Source organism: Galleria mellonella, unplaced genomic scaffold (assembly GCF_026898425.1).
Source record: "Galleria mellonella isolate WM207_F2 unplaced genomic scaffold, CSIRO_AGI_GalMel_v1 utg424, whole genome shotgun sequence".
Lineage (NCBI taxonomy): Eukaryota > Metazoa > Arthropoda > Insecta > Lepidoptera > Pyralidae > Galleria > Galleria mellonella.
In genome coordinates this window covers 2,086,802-2,108,494 of record NW_026442097.1, presented here as the reverse complement: position 1 = coordinate 2,108,494, position 21,693 = coordinate 2,086,802, and the positions used below count along the sequence as shown (strand labels likewise).

Sequence of the window (21,693 nt, the reverse complement as noted above, 5' to 3'; positions counted from 1 at the left end):
CCCCTCCGGTGTATACCGATCCCTCTTAGCATCCCTCTTAAAACATCTTTAAAACATAAGCCCCAATATTCTCATCTTCAGTTCAGCTCCATTACCAAATATAGCAAAGATAATCAAGTACCCAAGGCATATGGGCAATAAGCATTCTTGCATACATCCATTGCTTCATCCAATTTCAATCATTAATGATCCGAAATCTGATAGCTTAATCCAAAAATTACGCTTTTAAAGAATTTGGTGTCTATGTTATCAACCAAATTCTTCCTAGTCAACATGGGGGAAACAGAATAGTCCGTTTAACAGTTCCATTGCTAGAAATATACTGGTGAGAGTGTATGAAAAGATTGATGAATGTAGAGGAAGCGAGGATCTGTTTGAATCGAAGTACTTGGCGTTCCATTGTTTCTGCCTACCCTAATGGGATACAGGCGTGGCAGATATATGTATCCCCTTGGCAGTTAGCTACCACTATGCAGATCCCTCCGGAAACCGAAATATTTAATTCTTGTCGGATTCGTCATGATTAGTAGTTAACCTGCTTTCATTCTCATCTATCACCCCTAACTGGTACTTCAGCAGCATATCATCATCATCTTCCTACCCTTGTCCCACTTATTATTTGGGGTCGGTGTAATCTGTTTTTATCCATATTACAAAAAGATTGGACTCATAGTTTTATAACCGGCTGTCTGCCTGATATCAACCCTCTTTGGGAATGCATTTATTGGTGGTACCCGCCACCTACGGTATGAAGGAAAGGATTGAGGAAAAAAGGGAGGGAACGTTGGAAATGCATAAAGGAAGTTGGTAAATGAAAGGAATAAGGGACTTATGCGGAAAAAGAAAGGGCAAATGCAAGGGATTGCAGCTGCTCGGGAGGCCGGGGTTGCATACCCGTATGCCCTTATTCTAGAATCGTACAGAAAATCTAGAGAAGAACGCCCTTGACAGTACTTCAGCAGCATATACCGTTGTTATTTATTTATATTTCATTTAGCGTATACCGTTAGCGCAGGCGAGGGTGCCATTCCGTTCACCTATTAAAAATAAGACTACTCAACCTTTGATGATCTTTTTTTTATACAACTTAAAATGGCAAACAAGTTGACAGCCCACCTGATGAAAAGTGGTAACCGTCGCCTATAGACATGAGCAGTACCATGGACATAACAGAGTATACTGTTTCGCCCATGATACCCCCCATGCGTTGCCATTCCTGAGGACTCAGGTGTTATTCCTCTGTACCTAGTAAATTCACGCCATATCCCACCCTTCAAACCGAAACACAGTCATGCAAACAACTGCTTCACGGTTGAAACACGAATAGGACAGAGGTGCCCAAGCAATCGACTTTCGAACAAAGTCTCCCTCTGGTAAATTTAATCTTTTATTTTAAGGATTTATATTACTGAGATAAGATTATTTTAGTTATTTATTCATTATTTACAACACAGAGGGCAAACAAGCATGCGGCTCACCTGATGGTTAGTGAGTACCGCCGCCCAAAATCACCCACAACACCAACGGCATTGCAAGTGTGCTGCTGGCCTTTTAGAAAGAAATAAGCTCTTTTCTTGAACGTTATGATGTCGTATCGGTTCAGAAATACTGTTGCTGGCAAGTTGGTTCCAAAGAGTGGTTGTGCATGGAAGAAAGTGCCTTGAAAAACACACGGTGGAGGACCGCCACTCGTCCAGATAGTTGGGATGAAACTTTAGTTTATGGCGGGTTGTACGGTGGTGAAAATCAGCAGCAGGTATCAGCATCAGCAACTAATCCTCGGAACACTCCCCATGATAAATTTATGTGTACAAGGCAGACTTAATGCTAAAAGCATTCCCTCCCAGTTAACCATAGGGAAGTGTCAGAATACTCGAATGCGGTACTAGTAATAATTCATATGCACATATCGGTCTTTATCTGTACACTGCTGAACATAAGCCTTCCCCTTGAGGGGATTTTGCCAGTAATTGCCCCGCTTAGAAGGCGGTTTGGCAACCGCAGTTAGGTTTTGGAGATGTTTTAAGAGGGGCGCTGCTGCCTATCCCACGCTCTCCCTTACTCGCCTTTACGACACCCACGGGAAAGTAAGGGGTCACCCGTTACTTACCTGTAAATTTACATATATAAACATACATAAATAAGATATATACTATATTATATACGAAAATGAGAATAATATATAGCATTTACTGCTCGAATAAAGCATAAAAATAAACATAAATGTTTTTTTTCTAAAAAGTTCTATAAAATTCTTAAATAAAAAAAAAGTAATTAAATATAAATATTACTTTATTACAATATTTGTTATACAAATAATAATAAACTACAAGGAGGGAGGTGGAATAGGTATTTTTCTTAAGAAGTGACTTCGCACTTGGGTTGGATTAATTGGTGGTAACATGTTTGACGTTGGCGGCGCTAACGCCGACACAGGACTTGCTGCCGGCAAGAAAGGATTCACCAGCGGCGCAGGGGAGGGGCACGAACACGGCGACGGGAATGCGTAAGGGTATACCTTATTTTGTACCATTTGCACCGGATAAGGTACAGCTGGCATGGAATAAACTTCTTGCATTGGCGACAAACATGGCGCGACTGGCATTGGCATGGCTACTTCTTGTATAATCGGTTGGCCAATAACTTGTTGGGGGACGTGTACTCTCTTTGCTTCGGTCAACGACCTAACTGGCAACTGGCGGGCTGCTTTTGGCATGACCACTTCTGGCGTTCCAATTGCCGCCATTTGTAATATATCCATCGCATTGCTGCTGCTTGTCGGGGACAATATACTTCGGAGTAGGGATGCTATCTGATTCGGTTTCCCTTTTCTCACAGCTGTCAGTCCCAATTGCGTTATTGATGCAATTGTTAATAGTAAATATATCATTCTATTCTTTGCCATATTAAACTGGAAGAAAAATACGTTTAAATATAAAATCCATTGTTTTCTCATTGTGATTATTTCTTGTAATTATTTATATTTATAATAAGTTTACTTTTGTAATCTTTTGGAGGAAACAATAAAGAGTATCTATCTATCTATTCATTAACCGACTTCTGAAAAAGGATGAGGTCGTCGATTCGATTATATTTATGTTTGCTACCACAGATCTATGTCATTTATAAACAGATTTGTTTTTTTTTAAACTGAAAGGGTACTTTCAGATTAGTCCCATAGGAATGTTATCAAAATCGATTTAGTGGTTTGGTTTAAAATCAATATAACCGGTTTTACCACGTTTAAATTTGATGATTTTTTTTGTAGAACCAAATTTACTTAATAGCTAAATAATGTTACTTATTTACAACTACAAGTATTTATGACTCAACATAATTAATATATTAATATAATTTAGCCAAGTTATATTTATGTAACACAGCCATGTTTAAGCATACAGCTTAACACGTCATCAATGAAATTGTAACAATATGTAAGTCTGTATTTAACACATTAGGGTAGAACAAAGAAAAACTGAAAAAATCTTACGTTTTTTTTTGTAATGGTTTTTTTTTTTAAATAATAAGTTTCAATATAAAATATTCCCGCATATACCCGGTATAGAATAGGCCACCCCTTCCTTTCCCGTAGGTGTCGTAAGAGGCGACTAGGGAAGAGCGAGGGATGGACAGCAGTGTCCCTCTTAAAACGTATCCAAAGCCTAACTGCAGTTGCCAATCCGCCTGCCAAGCATGGCAACTACTTGCAAAACTCTCTTAGGGGCAGGATTATGTTCAGCAGTGGACAGTTGGGGGCTGACATGATGATGATGATGATATATATAAAATAATTGTTTAAAAACGAGATTTTTTATTAGTTCAGGCGAACTGAACTATTGTTGAATTAAATAAAAAAATGAAAACTGTAGAATAACTTATGTACTATTAGAACTACACTCATGATATGTATGTTTTTTGAGTTACAATAAACATACATTATGTTTATTGAATAATAAATAAATAAAAGAAAATAAATTAAATAAAAGAAATATTACTAATTTTTTTTATGCAACTTAGAATAGCAAACAAACTGACGGTCCACCTGATGGAAAGTGGTAACCGTCGCCTATAGACATGAGCAGCGCCATGGACATAACAGAGTATACTGTTTCTCCCATGATACCCCCCATGAGTTGCCATTCCTGAGGACTCAGGTGTTATTCCTCTGTACCCTGTAAGTTTACTGCCATATCCCACCCTTCAAACCGAAACATAGCCATGCAAACACAACTGCTTCACGGTAGAAACACGAATGGGACAGAGGTGCGCAAGCAAACGACTTTTGTACAAAGTCTCCCTCTGGTAATGATTTTTCATAGTATAACAACGGAGTTCTATATAAACGGTGTTGCTATTATTAATAATAAATAAATTGATAAATAAATACTCACATATTACACATATACACTCTACGAAGTATTAGATACGGTCACAGATAAATAGCTCTTTTTATAAAAGAACATATCGCAATATCTAAATAATATAACTAATTAATCGATAACATCAGTTATTTCACCATTTTATCTGAAAATTGCATAATTTTAAGTTCTGCGTATCTGCAGTTCGCTAAAGAAATGATAAAAGATTAGAAATTTCTTGGGTCGACTGATTAAGAATGCTCTTTTTGTTTTATGCAACTTAGAGCGGCGAACAAGCTGACGGTCCACCTGATGGAAAGTGGTAACCGTCGCCTATAGACATGAGCAGTACCGTGGACATAACAGAGTATACTGTTTCATGTTATTCCTGGGATTCTAAACGATATATTAAAATGGAATGGTAACCCCAACTGCGCTATTGATATACGCTGACGAAGCGTCAATAGGTGAGGATTAAAGTAGAGAAATTATGGTGAATTCTCTGTGAATTAACCACATGACTGTCAAAAGGACTGCGTGCAAGTCTACCTGACAATCTCCTCTCCTCCTACAGCGTGGAGGTGCTAGGATAAACGTACTAAGCCCTATTAGTAACAATTCTGTTGCTCAAAAAAGCATATTATACTATGTTATAAGTTTGGGTGTCAAATGGTTAACACTGGGCTCCGAGCAGCCCGTAATAATATCCCTAAAGATTGTTTTATACTACTATGATGGCAAACAAGCATACAGCCCGTTGGTAAATGGAGTTACCGTAGCCTATGGATGCCTATAATACCAGAGATGTCATGCGCGATTTACCAATCCTTAAGAAACTTTTTGAAGAACCCCATGCTGTAGTCTCTAGGGAAAGCCTCGGCAGGAAGGTCAATCTACAACCTGAGTGTTCGCGACATTACAATTACACAAAGTAATTCTAAGAACCTTTTAGCCGTATAAGTCCCACCCTAGTATTCTAGGCTGGGACTTACTGAACTAGGAATAGGCTTATTGGCCACACCTTCCTTTCCCGTGGGTATTAAGAGCCGACTAAGGGAGCTTATGGTAAAATCGGTAGTTAAAGTTTAAGATTTTGTATCATTTCCGCGTTCATTCTCGACTTCTCAATTATGTAATACACTCGTAATCTGCTATCGACAGGAATCCTTTGCTATCTCAACCTGAATAATCGTGTACGCAGTTTTAAAGGAACTTGCGTCTTCGGACGTTTAAAATATAGAAACAACTCTTTGTTTAGGTTCTTCGAGACTACAGCTTAGAAAAGAAACTATCAGAGGGATGTCTTTAATACCAGAAAGCAATTTTGTATAAATGTCGTCTGCATGGATATCTCTAACTCATCAGTGTTTCTGTTATGAAGCATCTGTATTTGCATGGATGTTTCGATTTGAAAGTTGAAATTTGGCAGTATTTTTTCATTGATACCTTCCATGCGTTGCCATTCCTGAGGACTCAGACGCCCAAGCAAACGACTTTTGTACAAAGTCTCCCTCTGGTACGGTACGAACGCATAACATCGTAGTCCTCAGAAATGGCAACGCAAGAAGAATACAAAAGGCATTGCAGTGTGATGTCTATTACACTATTCATGTCTATAGGCGAAAGTTGCCACATTTCATCCAACGTGCCGTCAGCATTAAAAAGAAAAGTTTTAGTTAAACGGCTCCGATGGCAGCAATATAGCTCGTAAGGCCTTTCTACATGCACCCGCTCATCCCTCCTGAAAACCATGGTGTTTAATTCGTGGTGAATCCTTACCTGACCTGACCACATCCTCACACACATTTCTCACTGGTACCCTGCCAGCATATTCTAGTAAAGCAGGCGAGGTAACAATTCCCAATCGGGATGATCTGAAATCCTTACCTCTTCTTATAAAAGCTTTCTTCAGTCAGCAAACAAAATCCTTCGTATTGTAGGCACATGAGCTTCATGCCATTAGTACATTTGTCAGCTCTTGATCTAATACCCCAATCTCTTACTAATTTAACACTTATTAGACAGATATTAATGTCGTAAGAGGAGATTAAGGGAACTTAATGATCGAAAGATAGGCAGTAGCGTCCCTCTTAAAACACCACCAAAGCCTAATTGCCAAGCGTGGTTGCCATGCTTATCAGGTGGGCAAAACCCCCCCATAGTAGGAGGCCTATGGGGGAGGTTTTGCCCGATTTGGTATGATGAAGATAATGAAGCTGACACCAGCGAAAAAGAGGACAGGGATTGTTAGTAATGGGATCTAACAGCCCCATTGTTAGCAATATACTTTATCAGGTTTTATTTTTGGAATTCGGCACCATAATTTCCAGGAGAGACCGGATAATCCGCAATTCTAACAATCCCTCTCCCCCCCTGCTTTGTCAGGTCGACCTCCACGTGGTGACCTGTGTGTCTAGTCTAAACTAATATTATAAAGAGGAAAGATTTTACTTTCTGTTTGTAATGGATAATCTCAGAATATACTCAACCGATTGAAAAAACTTTTTCACGTATAGAAAGTTACCTGAGTTTTCAGGAATGGTAACGCATGGGGGGTATCATGGACGAAACAGTATACCCTGTTATGTCCATGGTACTGCTCATGTCTATAGGCGACGGTTACCACTTTCCATCAGGTGGGCCGTCAGCTTGTTCGCCATTCTAAGTTGCATAAAAAAAAAGTATGTTGTAACTATTGGAGAAGGCAAGGGATGGGCAGCAGCGTCCCTCTTAAAACATCACCAAAGTCTAACTGCGGTTGCCAATTCGCCTGCCAAGCGTGACAACTACTGGCAAAACTCCCCTTATGGGTGAGGCCTATGTTCAGCAGTGGATAGTTAACGGCTAATGTGATGATCATGACGAACTCACGAAATAGTCAGTGTATTTTTTGTACATTTTCCATTAGATCAAGTTCTTTATCAATATAAGCGATTTATTAAAAAAAAAAAACTTTATTTTTCCTTTATATATAACAATTTATTCAATAATTAACATACCTAATATAAATGTAACCAATTTAAGGTAATATACAATACATATATATGAAATGTATGATGAATAAAAATAAATATAATGGAGCGAATAAATTATTAAATTAACACTGACATACTGAAATAACATAATAAAATAATGTAAATAAACTTAGTATTAAGGACTAAAAATTTACATACTTATGTATATATATATGTAATGGCCGCTCAATTACAAGGATCGGGAAGCATTAGTTTCTCTCGATAAAAAAGACACAGTATCCAAGGACTGGTAGAAATATTTACAGTCAAAGACTGAGAGCTGGTTAATGGATTGGCCTCATAATATATATTAACAAGATTTGAACCTGACATCCAAACAGCAGATTGGATTATTGTTCTATAAGGAACAGATTGCCAATTAGCAGACTAGAAAAAGAAAAAAAATGTATAGCTAAATATGTACTTGTCCTGTTTATATGTAATACCTTGTATTGTTAAATGTTTCGTGAGCACACATTAATTGAAATGTAATAACTACCAGTTTAACTTTGAAAAGATGGAAAAAGCTCGACTAGTTTCGGGACCAAATCGTGACCCTTAATCATAAGCGGCTGTGACGAATTAATTAATTACTTACGTAAATTAAACCGGTACTTATTACATTAAAACACCCTGTATCTTATATATTCAAATGACTGACACGTATATAAATATTTTTTTATATTATATAAATATATAAAATTATTTTAACAATATTGAGTTAGATAGATAGATAGATAAACACTTTTTTTGAGCCATTTATGACACACGTTAATTGGCAAATGAGTTCATACAATCAAATTAATTACACCTTTTTAATATAAAACAAAAAATAAAATATGAAAATATGTTTCCGCCATGTGAGTCGCAGTGCCCCAAATAGGCTACAGCTCAGTGATAGTTTTGCTTAAAAGCAAAGCGCTGATTTTCAGCTACAGCCTGAAGTTAGGCTACACGGACGCGTGCAACGAACCCAGGTGTCCCTGTATGTCTAAATTAATAAATAAAAATAGAATTGTATTATATAGATACATAGATATATAAATAATTAATAAACAATATAATTAATGACAATGAGTTAAAATATTACAAAATATATATTACAAAAATGGCGGCTGTACCACCACCTGTCTTAAATATTTGGCGCAACCCAAAACTGGAGGGAGCGGCGGCAAAGTGCACCCGCAAGTTGACACCCCACATCCGCAAGGTGGCGCTGGTGTTAGCGGAGAGAAGTACACGCCACAGTCGCAATTCGACACCCCACAACCGCATGATGGTGGGGCATAGTAAAACGTAGGATCCGCAGCACAGCCGCAGTTAGGTAAACTGCACCCACATTTAGGTACGCTAAATCCGCAACTAGGTATACCACATCCGCAAGAAGCTAGCTCAACTCCGGCCGGGAAATATCCGTTGCCGCATCCGCAGGAAGGTACCTCGACAGCTGATGAGAAGTAGGTGGGTACTTCGACAATAGGCGGGGAACATCCGCAGTTAGGTATCTTACATCCGCACGCAGGTTCTAGTGGTAATAAAGGTATATCTGGAATATAACCGCAGCTAGGTGCAGCAACTCCATCTAGGAAGGGTATGGGTCTGATGGTATGAGGTGTAGTCAAGATGGCGGCGTTTGTTTGGAGCTAAAAAGTAAAATAATAAAACTCTGTTATGTCCATGGTACTGCTCATGTCTATAGGCGACGGTTACCACTTTCCATCAGGTGGGCCGTCAGCTTGTTTGCCATTTAAAGTTACATAAAAAAAACTTTTTTTTTTAAGATAGAAAGATAAACTAGTTCACGGATCAGCACGAAACACTATCTAGTAGGGATGTGTAATATATAGTTTATAGTAATATATATATACATATATTTTAGTTACAATATCTCACCAGAGGGAGACTTTGTATAAAACTCGTTTGCTTGGACACCTCTGTCCTATTCGTGTTTTAACCGTAAAGCAGTTGTGTTTGCGTGGCTGTGTTTCGGTTTGAAGGGTGGGATATGGTATGAATTTACACGGTACAGAGGAATAACACCTAAGTCCTCAGGAATGGCAACGCATGGGGAGTATCATGGGCGAAACAGTATACTCTGTTATGTCCATGGTACTGCTCATGTCTATAGGCGACGGTTACCACTTTCCATCAGGTGGGCCGTCAGCTTGTTTGCCATTCAAAGTTGTATAAAAAAATAACAATGATTTACTTACATATAAACAAGCGAAGAAGAATATATAAAAATGTGACTCCATTATGTATATTTTTTATCAACTATAGACCTAATTGTCAATTCAGTAGCTTTATATAGGTGACTATCTGATAGATTACAAAAAAATATTGCTTAAAAAATATCTAGGGCTTAAGTAATGTATTGTCAATATAAGATTAGAATTATTACCCAGAAATCCACTATGGAATGCAATTTATTTTATGCAACATTGAATGGCGAACAAGCTGACGGCCCACCTGATGGAAAGTAGATAGATAGATAGATAATTTGTTTACATTACTTACAGTACACAAATTACAATAAAAAAAAACATACACATAATACACAGTAAAAGAGATAAAAGAATGAAAATAAAAAAACAACAAAACAAAAAAAAAAAACAAAATATATAAACTAACAATTTCCTTTCTTTCCTTTCCTTCATGCGTGTGCCATAGTAACACAAAATGGTCACAACTCAGTAACTATCGCCTATAGACATGAGCAGTAACATGGACATAACAGGATACTTATGTTATATTTATTATCTAAAAGTATACTTACAGATTTTTGTCATTTCAGCCGTTAACTGTCCACTGCTGAACATAAGCCTTTCCCATAAGAGTTTTGCCAGTAGTTGCCATCCTTGGCAGGCGGGATGGCAACCGCAGTTAGGCTTTTAGTGATGTTTTAAAAGGGACGCTGCCTCTTACGACACCCACGGCAAAGGAAGGGGTGGCCCGTTCTATGCCGGGACCACACGGCGACTTACAGATTAATCCTGTAGAAATATCAAAATCATTTTAACAGTTTTAGGCGACGGTTACCACTTTCCATCAGGTGGGCCGTTGCATAAAAAAAAAGTTTAGTTCTTTAATTAAAATAAAAAATTACTCACAATTGAAGTAGGTGTTTTTATGTGTCTTTAATTATTTACAAAAAAATTGTATTTCCTCTCAATTTTCTAAAAACCAGTCATAGCTGTGATAAAATATACAAATAACATTTTTATGAAACTTAGATTGACAAACAAGCTGACGGCTCACCTGATAAAAAAAGTGGTAACCGTCGCCTATAGACATGAGCAATACCATGGACACAACAGAGTATACTGTTTCGCCCATGAGACTCCCCATGCGTTGCCATTCCTGAGGACTCAGGTGTTATTCCTCTGTACCCAGTAAATTCACGCCATATCCTACCCTTCAAACCGAAACACAGCTATGCAAACACAACTGCTTCACGGTTGAAACACGAATGGGACAGAGGTACCCAAGCAATCAACTTTTGTACAAACTCTCCCTCTGGTAATCTCTGGTTCTTGCATGTAACAGGCATACAAGCACACTGTCGCTGATGTAATAGTAATATATCGCTGATACTAGTCGAGCTTCTATTTCGTCTCCCTTTGTGTTCAGTTGGGAAAGACGTGACATTTCAAAATGAATAATTTTTGATTTTTTTTTCTTAATTGAGCATATTATAAAAAAATGTCTGGTACAAAAGGCGGACTTAATACTGTATAGCATTTACATAGAGCTATCCATTTTAGCCGATTGTAACTTGCAGCTCCCATTGGGAAGGCTCTATTCTACAGCCTTTCATGCGCTGCTCCAACATATACTTGTACCTGAGTTGTTGAGCCGTTGTCTTAAAGTATTTTTTTTATGGATGATAATGGAATGGTTACCCCGCCTGCACTATCGGTATACACTCGCAGGGCACCAGTAAGGTATGATAGGTGAGAATGACGCAAGTCAGTTTTTTTTTTGATGGGTGAAAATGGTATGGTAACCCCGTCTGCGGTAACAGGATACGCTGGCGGAGCACCAGTAAAGGGTGATAGGTGAGAATGAAAACAGGCCAGTTAGCCCATCATGATGAATTCATCAGGAATTAACCATGATAGTTACCAGGGAGAACCGCGAGGAGGTCGACCTGATTGGGTATATTGTTAGAAACGGGATTCTCAGTCTCCATTACTAACAATCCCTTTCTCCCATCGTTAGCCCACCGTAACGAAATTAACAATAAATCAATCACGATGGTTTCCAGGTGGGACCACGAGGAGGTCGACCTGTTTCTATTTATATACAGGATCTCTAGACAAATAGCAAGCGAATTCGTCGATGGAATCGACATCGCTAGCGAGTCCAAGAGTTAGAAAGAGACATCCGGCGTTGCTATCTCATTCTATCGCACGGACTCGCTAGCTATATCGATTCCGTCGACGCATTCGCTTGCCACTTGTGTAGATGGCCAGAACGTTTGCCTGATCAGCTAGTTCCTTTTCCTTAAATATCTCCTATGTACGGACATTGTCTAGTTGCAATTTTAATATATTTATAAGATTTTAATATTATATTTAATTTTCATGTTATATTAAAGCAATAAGAAAAACAATTTTATCTTCTTAATCCTCTCTATTCTCAGGTTGGCTGAAAGAGATCGCTATTTAGCGACAAGGCCGCCCATTGTTGCCTCTTTACCTTGCTTTTATATAATTATTTTGTTTATGTATATTTTTAATCTTTATAATCTGTATCGTTCTTTGAAGGGAACAATAGTTTTCATTCATTCTTGTCGAATACAAAAGCAAAATAGGTAGGTGAAATACATATGTATTTTATTTAAAAATAAAAAAACAAATAAATAATTAACAACTCTTTATTCTACTCTATTTACATAATAATAACATAGATATGGTAATGACCTTTAATATTATATTACATATTTTAATATATAAAAACATGTCACGGTGCTTCCTCCAGGCTAATCTCCGAAACTGCTCGACTGACTTTAATGAAACTTTCACGAATGTGTATTGTCCAATTTGAGACTTAGCTTAGTTTTTATGCCAATAGGAGAAATGAGCAGAGGGCAAATCTGTTTGTTGGGTCTGGTACTAACCCAGCATACACTAATATGTTAAGATAGTTTTTTTTTTTTTTAATATAAATAGTTATTTATACCTTAATATACCCTTTTTGAAGAATCCTATAATACAAAATAATTTAACATGTTTTGTATTAACTGAAAACGATTAGCGAGCAAACAGCAATAAACGATGGTGCTGCCTCTACAGAGATATTCAGGAACTAAAATTACCATTATAAAATATTTCCACTTATTGCCATATGATCGCTAGTGGCGTTGTTCGTTAAAGAAACGTGGTATAAGCAATCTAGCTAATAACAATTTTGGTGTAATAACACTGTTTTTGTGTATGGCCTATTCTAATCCGTGTAGATCCCGCATAGGCCACCCCTTCCTTTCTCCTGGGAGTCGTAAGAGGTGACTAAGGGAGCTTATGGTGAAGGGATGGGCAGCAACGTTCTTCTTAAAACATCACTAAAAGCCAAATTGTGGTTGCCAACCCGCCTGCAACTGGCAAAACCCTTTATGAGGGAAACTATGTTCAGCAGTGGGCAATTAATGGCTGATACAACAAGACTATTTTTGAGAGACATTGATTGTTATTTATCCAATAAGTTTGCTGACTCTTATGAACATCCATGACCACCGCAACCGAACACTAGAGGCACCACTCATGTATTGCAACCATTCATGTTATGAAGAATTCGAGGTACATTACACAGGAACATCCGTAAAATTGCACATGTGAAAAAATACATTATTCATTCCTCGGTGGTGGTGGCTTCCCGCTGGCGAGGACCTTCTTCATTGTCTTCATCATGGTGGGGATCAGTCCTATATGCTTGTCCACACACTTCACTGCGCATTTCTCGAAGTCTATCGTACATTTATCAATCTGAAATAAACCAAAGGTTTCGTTACTTACAGAATATTATGTCACTATTTTTTTTATACAACTTAGAATGGCAAACAATCTGACGGCCCACCTGATGGAAAGTAGTAACCGTCGCCTATAGACATGAGCAGTACCATGGACATAACAGAGTATACTGTTACGCCCATGATACCCCCCATGCGTTACCATTCCTCTGTAACCTGTAAATTCACACCATATTCCACCCTTCAAACCGAAACACAGCCATGCAAACACAACTGCTTTACGGTTGAAACACAAATGAAACAGAGGTAAGAAAGCAAACGACTTTTGTACAAAGTCTCCCTCTGGTCAACGTCAAAGATTCATGAATAAAAACAACCAGTTAATTTCAAATTTTCACATTGTTTACGAATATTATAGTATTTAAAATACACTATCAATTAAAACCATTTTTTTACTAACAGGATACGCTGGCGGAGCACCAGTGAAGGGTGATAAGTGAGAATGAAAACAGGCCAGTTAGCCCATCATGATGAATTCATCAGGAATTAACCATGATAGTTTCCAGGGAGAACCGCGAGGAGGTCGACCTGGTTAGGTATATTGCTAGCAATGGGATTCTTAGTCTCCATTACTAAAAATCCCTTTCCCCAACCCAAGCCAGCTGTTGCAACGCTTGGCAACTACTGGCAAAACTATCCTTAATGAGGATGGCTTATGTTCAACATTGGAGAGTTAACGCTGATATTAATGTATCTAAATTGATCGGGTGATCCATTTTTACACAGTAAGCCAGTGTATCGGAAAGCTGGTCTGATCCCAAAACGCCTAATATTCCTCCCAAAACTCTATCACCAGAGGGAGACTTTGTACAAAAGTCGATTGCTTGGGACCTCTGTCCCATTCGTGTTTCAACCGTGAAGCAGTTGTGTTTGCATGGCTGTGTTTCGGTTTGAAGGGTGGGATATGACGTGAATTTACTGGGTACAAAGGAGTAACACCTGAGTCCTCAGGAATGGCAATAAATGAAAGGTATCATGGGCGAAACAGTATACTCTGTTATGTGCATGGTACTGCTCATGTCTATAGGCAATGGTTACCACTTTCCATCAGGTGGGCCATCAGCTTGTTTGCCATTCTGAGCTGTATAAAAAAAAATCTAACTCTGTATGTGTTCGTAAATATTTGACGAATTTTTTAAACTTTAAGATATTATTTCCAAAGTTTGTAGATATTTATAATTTTTTATTATTTTATAATAAAAAAAAAACCGTATAAAACCGTATTTGCGATATTTTTATAGCTATAAATACTCACAGTCTCTTGGCTCGGGTCCGGCCCTAGCCTGTCTCTTGCTGCATCATTACAATCCATGACGCACCTTTGCAGTCTGTTTTGAAGATTGTTGATTTCTCCCTGTAAAAAATATAAAGTTATAGTTTTTTTTTTTTTTTTTTACACAATACGGTCGCAAACAAATTGTTTCGCTGTTGGGTAGGGTGCGTGTTAGCTCAAACAGTGCCCTGAAGACAATTGCTGATAAAATGCACTGTCCTATCCTAAAATATTGGGTGGGACAGGTTATCAATGTAAGAGCGTTATGACCGCTCATTTACTAACATAGGTTAATTTATAACTAACAAAATGGGCCTTATGCAGTCTAATTAAATAAATATTATTATTATTATAGAGGGGAAGGGATTATTTATAATGGGAACACTAGTCCCCATTACTAACAATACTGGTGCTCTATTGCTGTATACTATTATAATATATAGCAGATAATAAACATTTTTTTTAGACTTTTAATCCAAAAAAAAATTAAATTGTGTCCAACAAACCATATTTCAATTATGACAAATCCAGTTGTTTCAATTTAAAAATCAAATTACTGAATCAATATTTCTAAATTACATTATAAAACCACACTGTACATGACTATCTAGAGCCTAATGTATGTATATGTACCAGAGGGAGACTTTGTACAAAAGTCGATTGCTTGGGTACCTCTGTCTCATTCGTGTTTTAACCATAAAGCACTTGTGTTTGCACGGCTGTGTTTCAGTTTGAAGGGTGGGATATGGTGTAAATTTACTGGGTACAGAGGAATAACACCTGAGTCCTCAGGAATGGCAACGCATGGGGGGTATCATAGGCAAAACAGTATACTCTGTTATGTCCATAGTACTGCTCATGTCTATAGACGACGGTTACCTCTTTCCATCAGGTGGGCCGTCAGCTTGTTTGCCACTCTAAGTTGTATAAAAAAATATTATTTTAATAAATTACCTGAACATAGTTATTGGCATGGTTCAAAGGTGTAGTGCAATTTTCTATGCAACTATGCACTCTCTCTAGTGAAGACTGCTGGTCATCGCAGCATTTGGCTGCACAGCGATGCATATCACCCTAAAAAATAGAATGAAATTCTTTTTTAATGGGTGAAAATATAAAAAAAGGTAACCCCACCTGCACTAACGGGATACTCTGACGGAGCACCAGTGAAGGGTGATAGATGAGAATGAAAACAGGACAGTTAGCCCATCATGATGAATTCATCAGGAATTAACTATGATAGTTTCCAGGAGAAACCGCAAGGTTAACCTGGTTGGGTATATTGCTAGCAATGAGATTCTCAGTCTCCATTACTAACAATCCCTTTCCACCCAGAATGAAATATTGGTTTCACTTCATTGTCTTTTGGGAAACAGTTTGTTACAGGAACTAGTGGCTCCACTACCAACAACAGGGGGAAGTGAGGGATTGTTAGTAATGTGTACCAGTCCCAACGCTAGCAATATACCCCATCAGATCAACCTCCATGTGGCCCTCTGGAAACCATTATGTTAAATTTCAGGTGTATTCATCACAATTGGCTAACTGTCCTACCTTATCATTCTCACCTATCATCCCTCACTGATGTCCTGCCAGTATATACTGTTAGTGCAGGCAAGGTTATCATTCCATTATTATCCATTAAATACTGCCAAAAACATACAGGTCACAAGTAAATCAGGTCTGAAAACTAATGTGATTAGTATTTTTTTTTTATTGGATGATAATGGAATGGTAACCCCGCCTGCGCTATCGGTATACACAGGTGGGACACCAGTGAAAGATGATAGGTGAGGATGAAGCAGGTCAGTTAGCCCATTGTGACAAATTCATAAATAAATCAATGATAATAGTTTCCAGGGGGAACCACGAGGAGGTTGATTTGATAAGGTTTATTGCTAGCAATGGGGTTGCTAATCCCCATTACTAACAATCCCTTCTCTTCACAATGTGATAAGTTTGTGGTGGTTTATGCCATAACTGAGTTATAGCTTGCCTATCTGTCTCTAGTGCCCCGCCAGGGTATACTGACAGCGCAGGCGAGGTTTCTATACAATTTTTATTTATTAAAAAATAGATTGTTTTAATGTTAAGGGTAATTAGGACAAAATCACCAAGTAATTATTACAACCGCCACTAAGTTAGTCACTGATCAAATAATAATCAAAAAAATATTTATAACAAATACATATAAATATTAAACAAATTGCGCGTACATTACAGAGACAATTTTTTTTTATTATTGTTTTTTTTATTCGTGATATATTTCCAATTATTGCATAACACAATTAAAGTGTGATCAACATAACCTCACTTACTTGCATTTTCCTGAGATAACTTCTGTCTAACTCATTGACCAGATTGGTCATCTCCTGTTCTATCCTATATTTTTGTGCTTCAACCATTTTGGTGGGTGTAATTTAGAATATTAATAAAAACATAAACAAGAATGAGAAAACGATTCACAAAATACCGTGCCACCAGTATTTTAGACAATCGGCAATTTTGACAAAAAAATTTGATTAATGTGACATTGACATTTTTTTTTTTTTTTTTTTTTTTTTTTTGGCGTTCACCCCGATATTAGGGTATTTTGCCAAGAACAAAACGGGGAAACGATAATAGTAATAAAAATACCTAACACAAACGAATTTAGAAAGGATAAGGATTAGGTCTAGGATATTTATAGGATATGAAGGATATACTTGTACATATGAGAATATACTTATAAATATATAGGAAAAGCAATTGATGCAACTATAAATGTATTCATGTAATATAACTAAATCTTAATATTGTTATCATATATATATGAAGATAGTATTTTATAGATAATAGGATCATTGGAAGAAAGTAGAATAAGAATAGAAGTTGGGAATGGAACACGGATGGATCGGAGATGATTAAAAAGGGAGGTGTGGTCAAATTTAGAACATGAGAAGAATATATGATTCAAGTCCGCCACTTCAGCACCGCAATTACACGACGAACTTTGTACAATACCAAGCTTGTATAAATGAGAAGGTGTGCATACATGACCTAGACGCATACGAGTTATAATAGTTGTTGCGGTCTTTCCAAGCTTTAATTTACAAAACCATGGTTTGAAAGGAATATCGGGTTGTATAAGGCGATAAAATCTTCCTTTTATTGTACTTGTTTTTTCCCAATATTCCTTCCAGGCATACCTTAAATATATTTTTGGGAGACAAGCTAGGTCACTACAGTAATTATGATACGGATACATATCACCACAAGTTACAGCCTCTCTTGCAATAAGGTCAGCTTTGTCATTGCCGCTAATACCACTGTGTCCTGGTAACCAGGCAAAAGAAACGGAATACCCTCTCAACATGCAAAGATAAAGACTTTGTCTTATGTCACAAATAATGGGATAAACTGGTTTTGATTTAAACGGATATTTGGCTAGAGCTTGCAAAGAGCTCATAGAGTCAGTGAAAACTATTGCCTTATGTAATTTCATTAAAAGTATATATTCTACAGCTTTTAAAATACCATAGCATTCCCCGGTAAAAACTGAAGATTCCGGTGGAAGTTTAATTTTTTGAACGATATTAAATTGTGAATGAAACACACCCACACCTACACAACCGCTATTGTCTGGTTTTGATGCATCAGTAAAGATGTAGTGCCATTCATTCCATTCAATGTCAGTTATAAACATAAATTTGGCATTCAATTCTGAATCATTTTTTGATAACCCAAAATCATATTTAATATTAGGAGATAAAACTAAAGATTGATATGAGCATTTATAAATGGAAAAACAGGACGATGTAAAAGTGGGAGATTCTATGGATTTATATTTTTCATAACTTTGTATTAAACATGGAGGTTTTTTATGTTTCCAATAAGATGAAGACGAAATAAAGATATGTAGTTGAGATAACTTTTGAATAAGCGGATGATCAGATAATTGTAAACAACGAAAAAAGAAGCGATCAGATAGATATTGCCTTCTTAAAACCAAAGGTGGATCACCGACTTCGAGCTGTAAAGCATTCAAATTCAAATTCAAATTCAAAAATCATTTATTCATGTAGGACATTTTAGCCGCTTATGAACGTCAAATTTTTACATTATAATTTTATTTTTTTCCCTACCGTCCAGTTCGGTATATAGATCCAACTGAGAAGAACTGGCAAGAAACTCAATTGAATTACTTTTTTTTTTAAAAGCCAGTTTATTTACAATGTATATTTATATAGGTGTCTATGTCTAACATTAAATGAAAATTCAGTGCATGAACAACTATTGCCATGCACACACGTCATTCAAGTAATCGTTTAGTGAGTAATAGGCTTTGCTCAGTAAATATGATTTAACAGATGTTTTGAATTTATTTAAGGGTAATTCCAACATATCCTTTGATATCTTATTGTAAATTTTTATACCTATTCCCATAAAAGACCTATTAACTTTTTCTAAACGATACTTGGGGACAGCAAGTTTGTCTTTAAATCTAGTATTAATATTATGAATATTGCTGTTTTTTGGAAATAAGTCAAGATTTTTATGAACATATAGGATATTTGAATATATAAATTGAGAAGCAACGGTGAGAATATTTGCCTCTTTGAATTTCTCTCTTAATGAGTCACGACTCTTCATACAGTAGATCGCTCGAACGGCACGTTTTTGTAATATGAATATATTCTTAATATCTGCCGCTTTTCCCCATAGTAATATTCCATAAGAGAGTAAACTATGAAAATAACTAAAATAGACTAATCTAGCAGTATCAGTATCAGTGTACTGTCTAACTTTACGCACGGCAAAAGCTGCTGAATTTAGTTTCGCTGCAAGGCTTTGAATTTGTGCACCCCATTGTGTTTTATTATCTAGTGTGATTCCTAGAAAGACAGTAGATTCTATAAATTCGAGAGATTCGTCATTTAATTTAATATTGCAATTAGTATTAAAACTTTTAGACAGAGAGAAATTAACACATTTTGTTTTTTTAGCGTTTAACATAAGATTGTTAGTTGTAAACCAGTGCAGGAGACGCCGCAAAGCACTATTTACATCGTCATAATTATTAGTCATTCTATTAACTTTAAAAATCAATGAAGTATCGTCTGCAAATAATACTATGCCGCATCTATCCTGCATGGCATATGGGAGATCATTAATGTAAACTAGAAATAAAAATGGACCGAGAATAGATCCTTGAGGTACACCCATTTGCACAAGTGACCCGTCAGACGTAGCGTTGCTAATCTTCACTTTCTGTATTCTATCAGATAGATAAGATTTTATTAAATTTAAAGCATTGTCTTTGACGCCATAAAAAGCAAGTTTTTTTAGCAATGTATTATGATCAACGCAATCAAAAGCCTTAGAAAGGTCACAAAAAACACCTATCACATCCATTTTAGTTTCCCATGCAGCAAATACGTGTCTAAGCAACTCTGCACCTGCGTCTGTAGTTGAACGACCTTTGGAAAAACCGAATTGACTATAGTGGATTAAATTATTTAAATTGAAATAACTGACAAGTTGCATAAGGATTATTTTTTCAAAAATTTTACTGAGTGCTGGGAGTATGGATATAGGTCTATAATTTATTGGGTCACTCCTATCTCCAGATTTAAAAAGCGGTATGATTTTACTAATTTTCATTATATTAGGAAATTTACCTTCATCTATACATTTATTGAAAATAAAAGCAAGAGAGGGCGCAATAATTTCCATTATACTATCCAGTATTTTAACAGATATACCCCATAGATCCTCTGTTTTTTTATTATTAAGCTGTTTGAATATTTTCATTATTTCTACTGATGATGTATGTCTAAAGTTAAATACAGCTGATGACTTGCTAACATTGTCTGTTAGTAAAGTTTCAGCAGCAGACGGGGAAGATTTTAGAGCCTGTGTCGTAATTAATGGAATATTAGTAAAATAAGATTCGAATGTATGCGCGACCTCTGTGTCGGAATTTACCAATTTGTTATTAATATTTAAAGCTATTTTGCTATTTTGAAAATTAACTTTTCCAGTTTCGCTATTTATTACTTTCCAAGTGGCTTTTATTTTATCTTTAGATTTAGTTATTATTTTACCTAAATAGAGAGACTTAGCTGTATGACAAACCTTTTTAAATATTTTCGAATAAGATTTTACATGTTCATGAAATAAGGGATCGGATATATAGCTTCGTTTTTCGTAAAGTTCGTAAAGATTAGCCCTAGACTTATAAATACCAAACGTGGCCCAGTCACAAAACTTTGATTTTACACTAGTTGAAAATGTTTTTGTTTTAAATTCACTGCTAGCTTCATGTTCAATTAAATTAAAAATATGTTCACATACAATGTCCGGGTTATATTGAGGTACTATGACACTAGATATTTTATGTTCAATTTTATTTTTAAAACGTGCCAAATTCTTTTGTGTTATTTGTCTGCATGTAATTGTTTGAGTCCCTTTGGATCCCTTAGTTTCAATTATAGCTTTTTGTCCGTAATGATCAGATCCAATACAGTCGAAATTCATTTTCACCTTTACTTCACAATTACAAAAAACATTATCTATACAAGTGGCAGAATTTCCTGCGACCCTAGTGGGTTCTAAAAAAAGATTGTGCAAATTAAATGATTTAAATAAGTTAATCAATCTTAAGCTTATTGAGCATTCCGATAATAAATCAACATTAAAATCGCCACATACAAATAATGTTTTATTCCTCCGTGCGACTCGTCTCAATGCTTCCTCCATAGCCAGTTCAAAAGAATCAAAACAAGCCGATGGCGGACGATAAACGCAAATTATTATACAAGTAACTAATTCTACGCAAGACAGTTCAATTGTTTGCTCAATAGAAATATTTACAATGTCTTGACGGTTTTTATATTCTACATCATTTTTTAAAATAATAATTGACCCGCCATGAATGGCATTGTTCCTAGCAAAAAAACTAGCTATATTATAATGTTCAAAAGGACAAATTATTTCATATTGTTTAAGCCAATGTTCTGTCAGACATAACACCCGTAC

At 36.5% G+C, this 21,693-nt stretch overlaps 3 protein-coding genes across 3 annotated transcripts; all 3 read right to left on the bottom strand.

The window, feature by feature from the left end:
* Positions 1 to 2,276: 2,276 nt before the first annotated feature.
* LOC116413757 (BCL-6 corepressor-like protein 1) lies at positions 2,277 to 4,437 on the bottom strand. Its single transcript, XM_031914488.2, has 2 exons — positions 4,392 to 4,437; positions 2,277 to 2,911 (listed from the first exon to the last, which is right to left on the bottom strand). The coding sequence occupies exon 2, from the start codon at positions 2,903 to 2,905 to the stop codon at positions 2,327 to 2,329; it is 579 nt and encodes a 192-aa protein (XP_031770348.2). The 5' UTR covers positions 2,906 to 2,911; positions 4,392 to 4,437; the 3' UTR covers positions 2,277 to 2,326.
* Positions 4,438 to 7,324: 2,887 nt separating this feature from the next.
* On the bottom strand, positions 7,325 to 9,670 carry LOC116413758 (uncharacterized). Its single transcript, XM_031914491.2, has 2 exons — positions 9,586 to 9,670; positions 7,325 to 9,015 (listed from the first exon to the last, which is right to left on the bottom strand). The coding sequence occupies exons 1-2, from the start codon at positions 9,625 to 9,627 to the stop codon at positions 8,473 to 8,475; spliced, it is 585 nt and encodes a 194-aa protein (XP_031770351.2). The 5' UTR covers positions 9,628 to 9,670; the 3' UTR covers positions 7,325 to 8,472.
* A 2,565-nt stretch (positions 9,671 to 12,235) lies between these two features.
* LOC113515997 (protein FAM136A) lies at positions 12,236 to 17,195 on the bottom strand. The gene is made up of 4 exons (XM_026900328.3): positions 16,992 to 17,195; positions 15,628 to 15,747; positions 14,656 to 14,754; positions 12,236 to 13,356 (listed from the first exon to the last, which is right to left on the bottom strand). Exons 1-4 carry the CDS (start codon positions 17,076 to 17,078, stop codon positions 13,219 to 13,221), a joined length of 444 nt encoding a protein of 147 aa, XP_026756129.1. The 5' UTR covers positions 17,079 to 17,195; the 3' UTR covers positions 12,236 to 13,218.
* Between the last annotated feature and the right edge of the window lie 4,498 nt (positions 17,196 to 21,693).

Excerpts from the sequence above, each read along its gene's own strand:
- LOC116413757 (XM_031914488.2), bottom strand. The coding sequence starts at position 2,905 with ATGGCAAAGAATAGAATGATATATTTACTATTAACAATTGCATCAATA.
- LOC116413758 (XM_031914491.2), bottom strand. The coding sequence starts at position 9,627 with ATGGAGTCACATTTTTATATATTCTTCTTCGCTTGTTTATAT. Across the intron at positions 9,016-9,585 it reads TCTTCTTCGCTTGTTTATAT|CTCCAAACAAACGCCGCCAT; the intron begins GTAAGTAAATCA and ends TTTACTTTTTAG.
- LOC113515997 (XM_026900328.3), bottom strand. The coding sequence starts at position 17,078 with ATGGTTGAAGCACAAAAATATAGGATAGAACAGGAGATGACCAATCTG. Across the intron at positions 15,748-16,991 it reads GTTATCTCAGGAAAATGCAA|GGTGATATGCATCGCTGTGC; the intron begins GTAAGTGAGGTT and ends TCTATTTTTTAG. Across the intron at positions 13,357-14,655 it reads CGGACCCGAGCCAAGAGACT|ATTGATAAATGTACGATAGA; the intron begins GTGAGTATTTAT and ends GGTTTATTTCAG.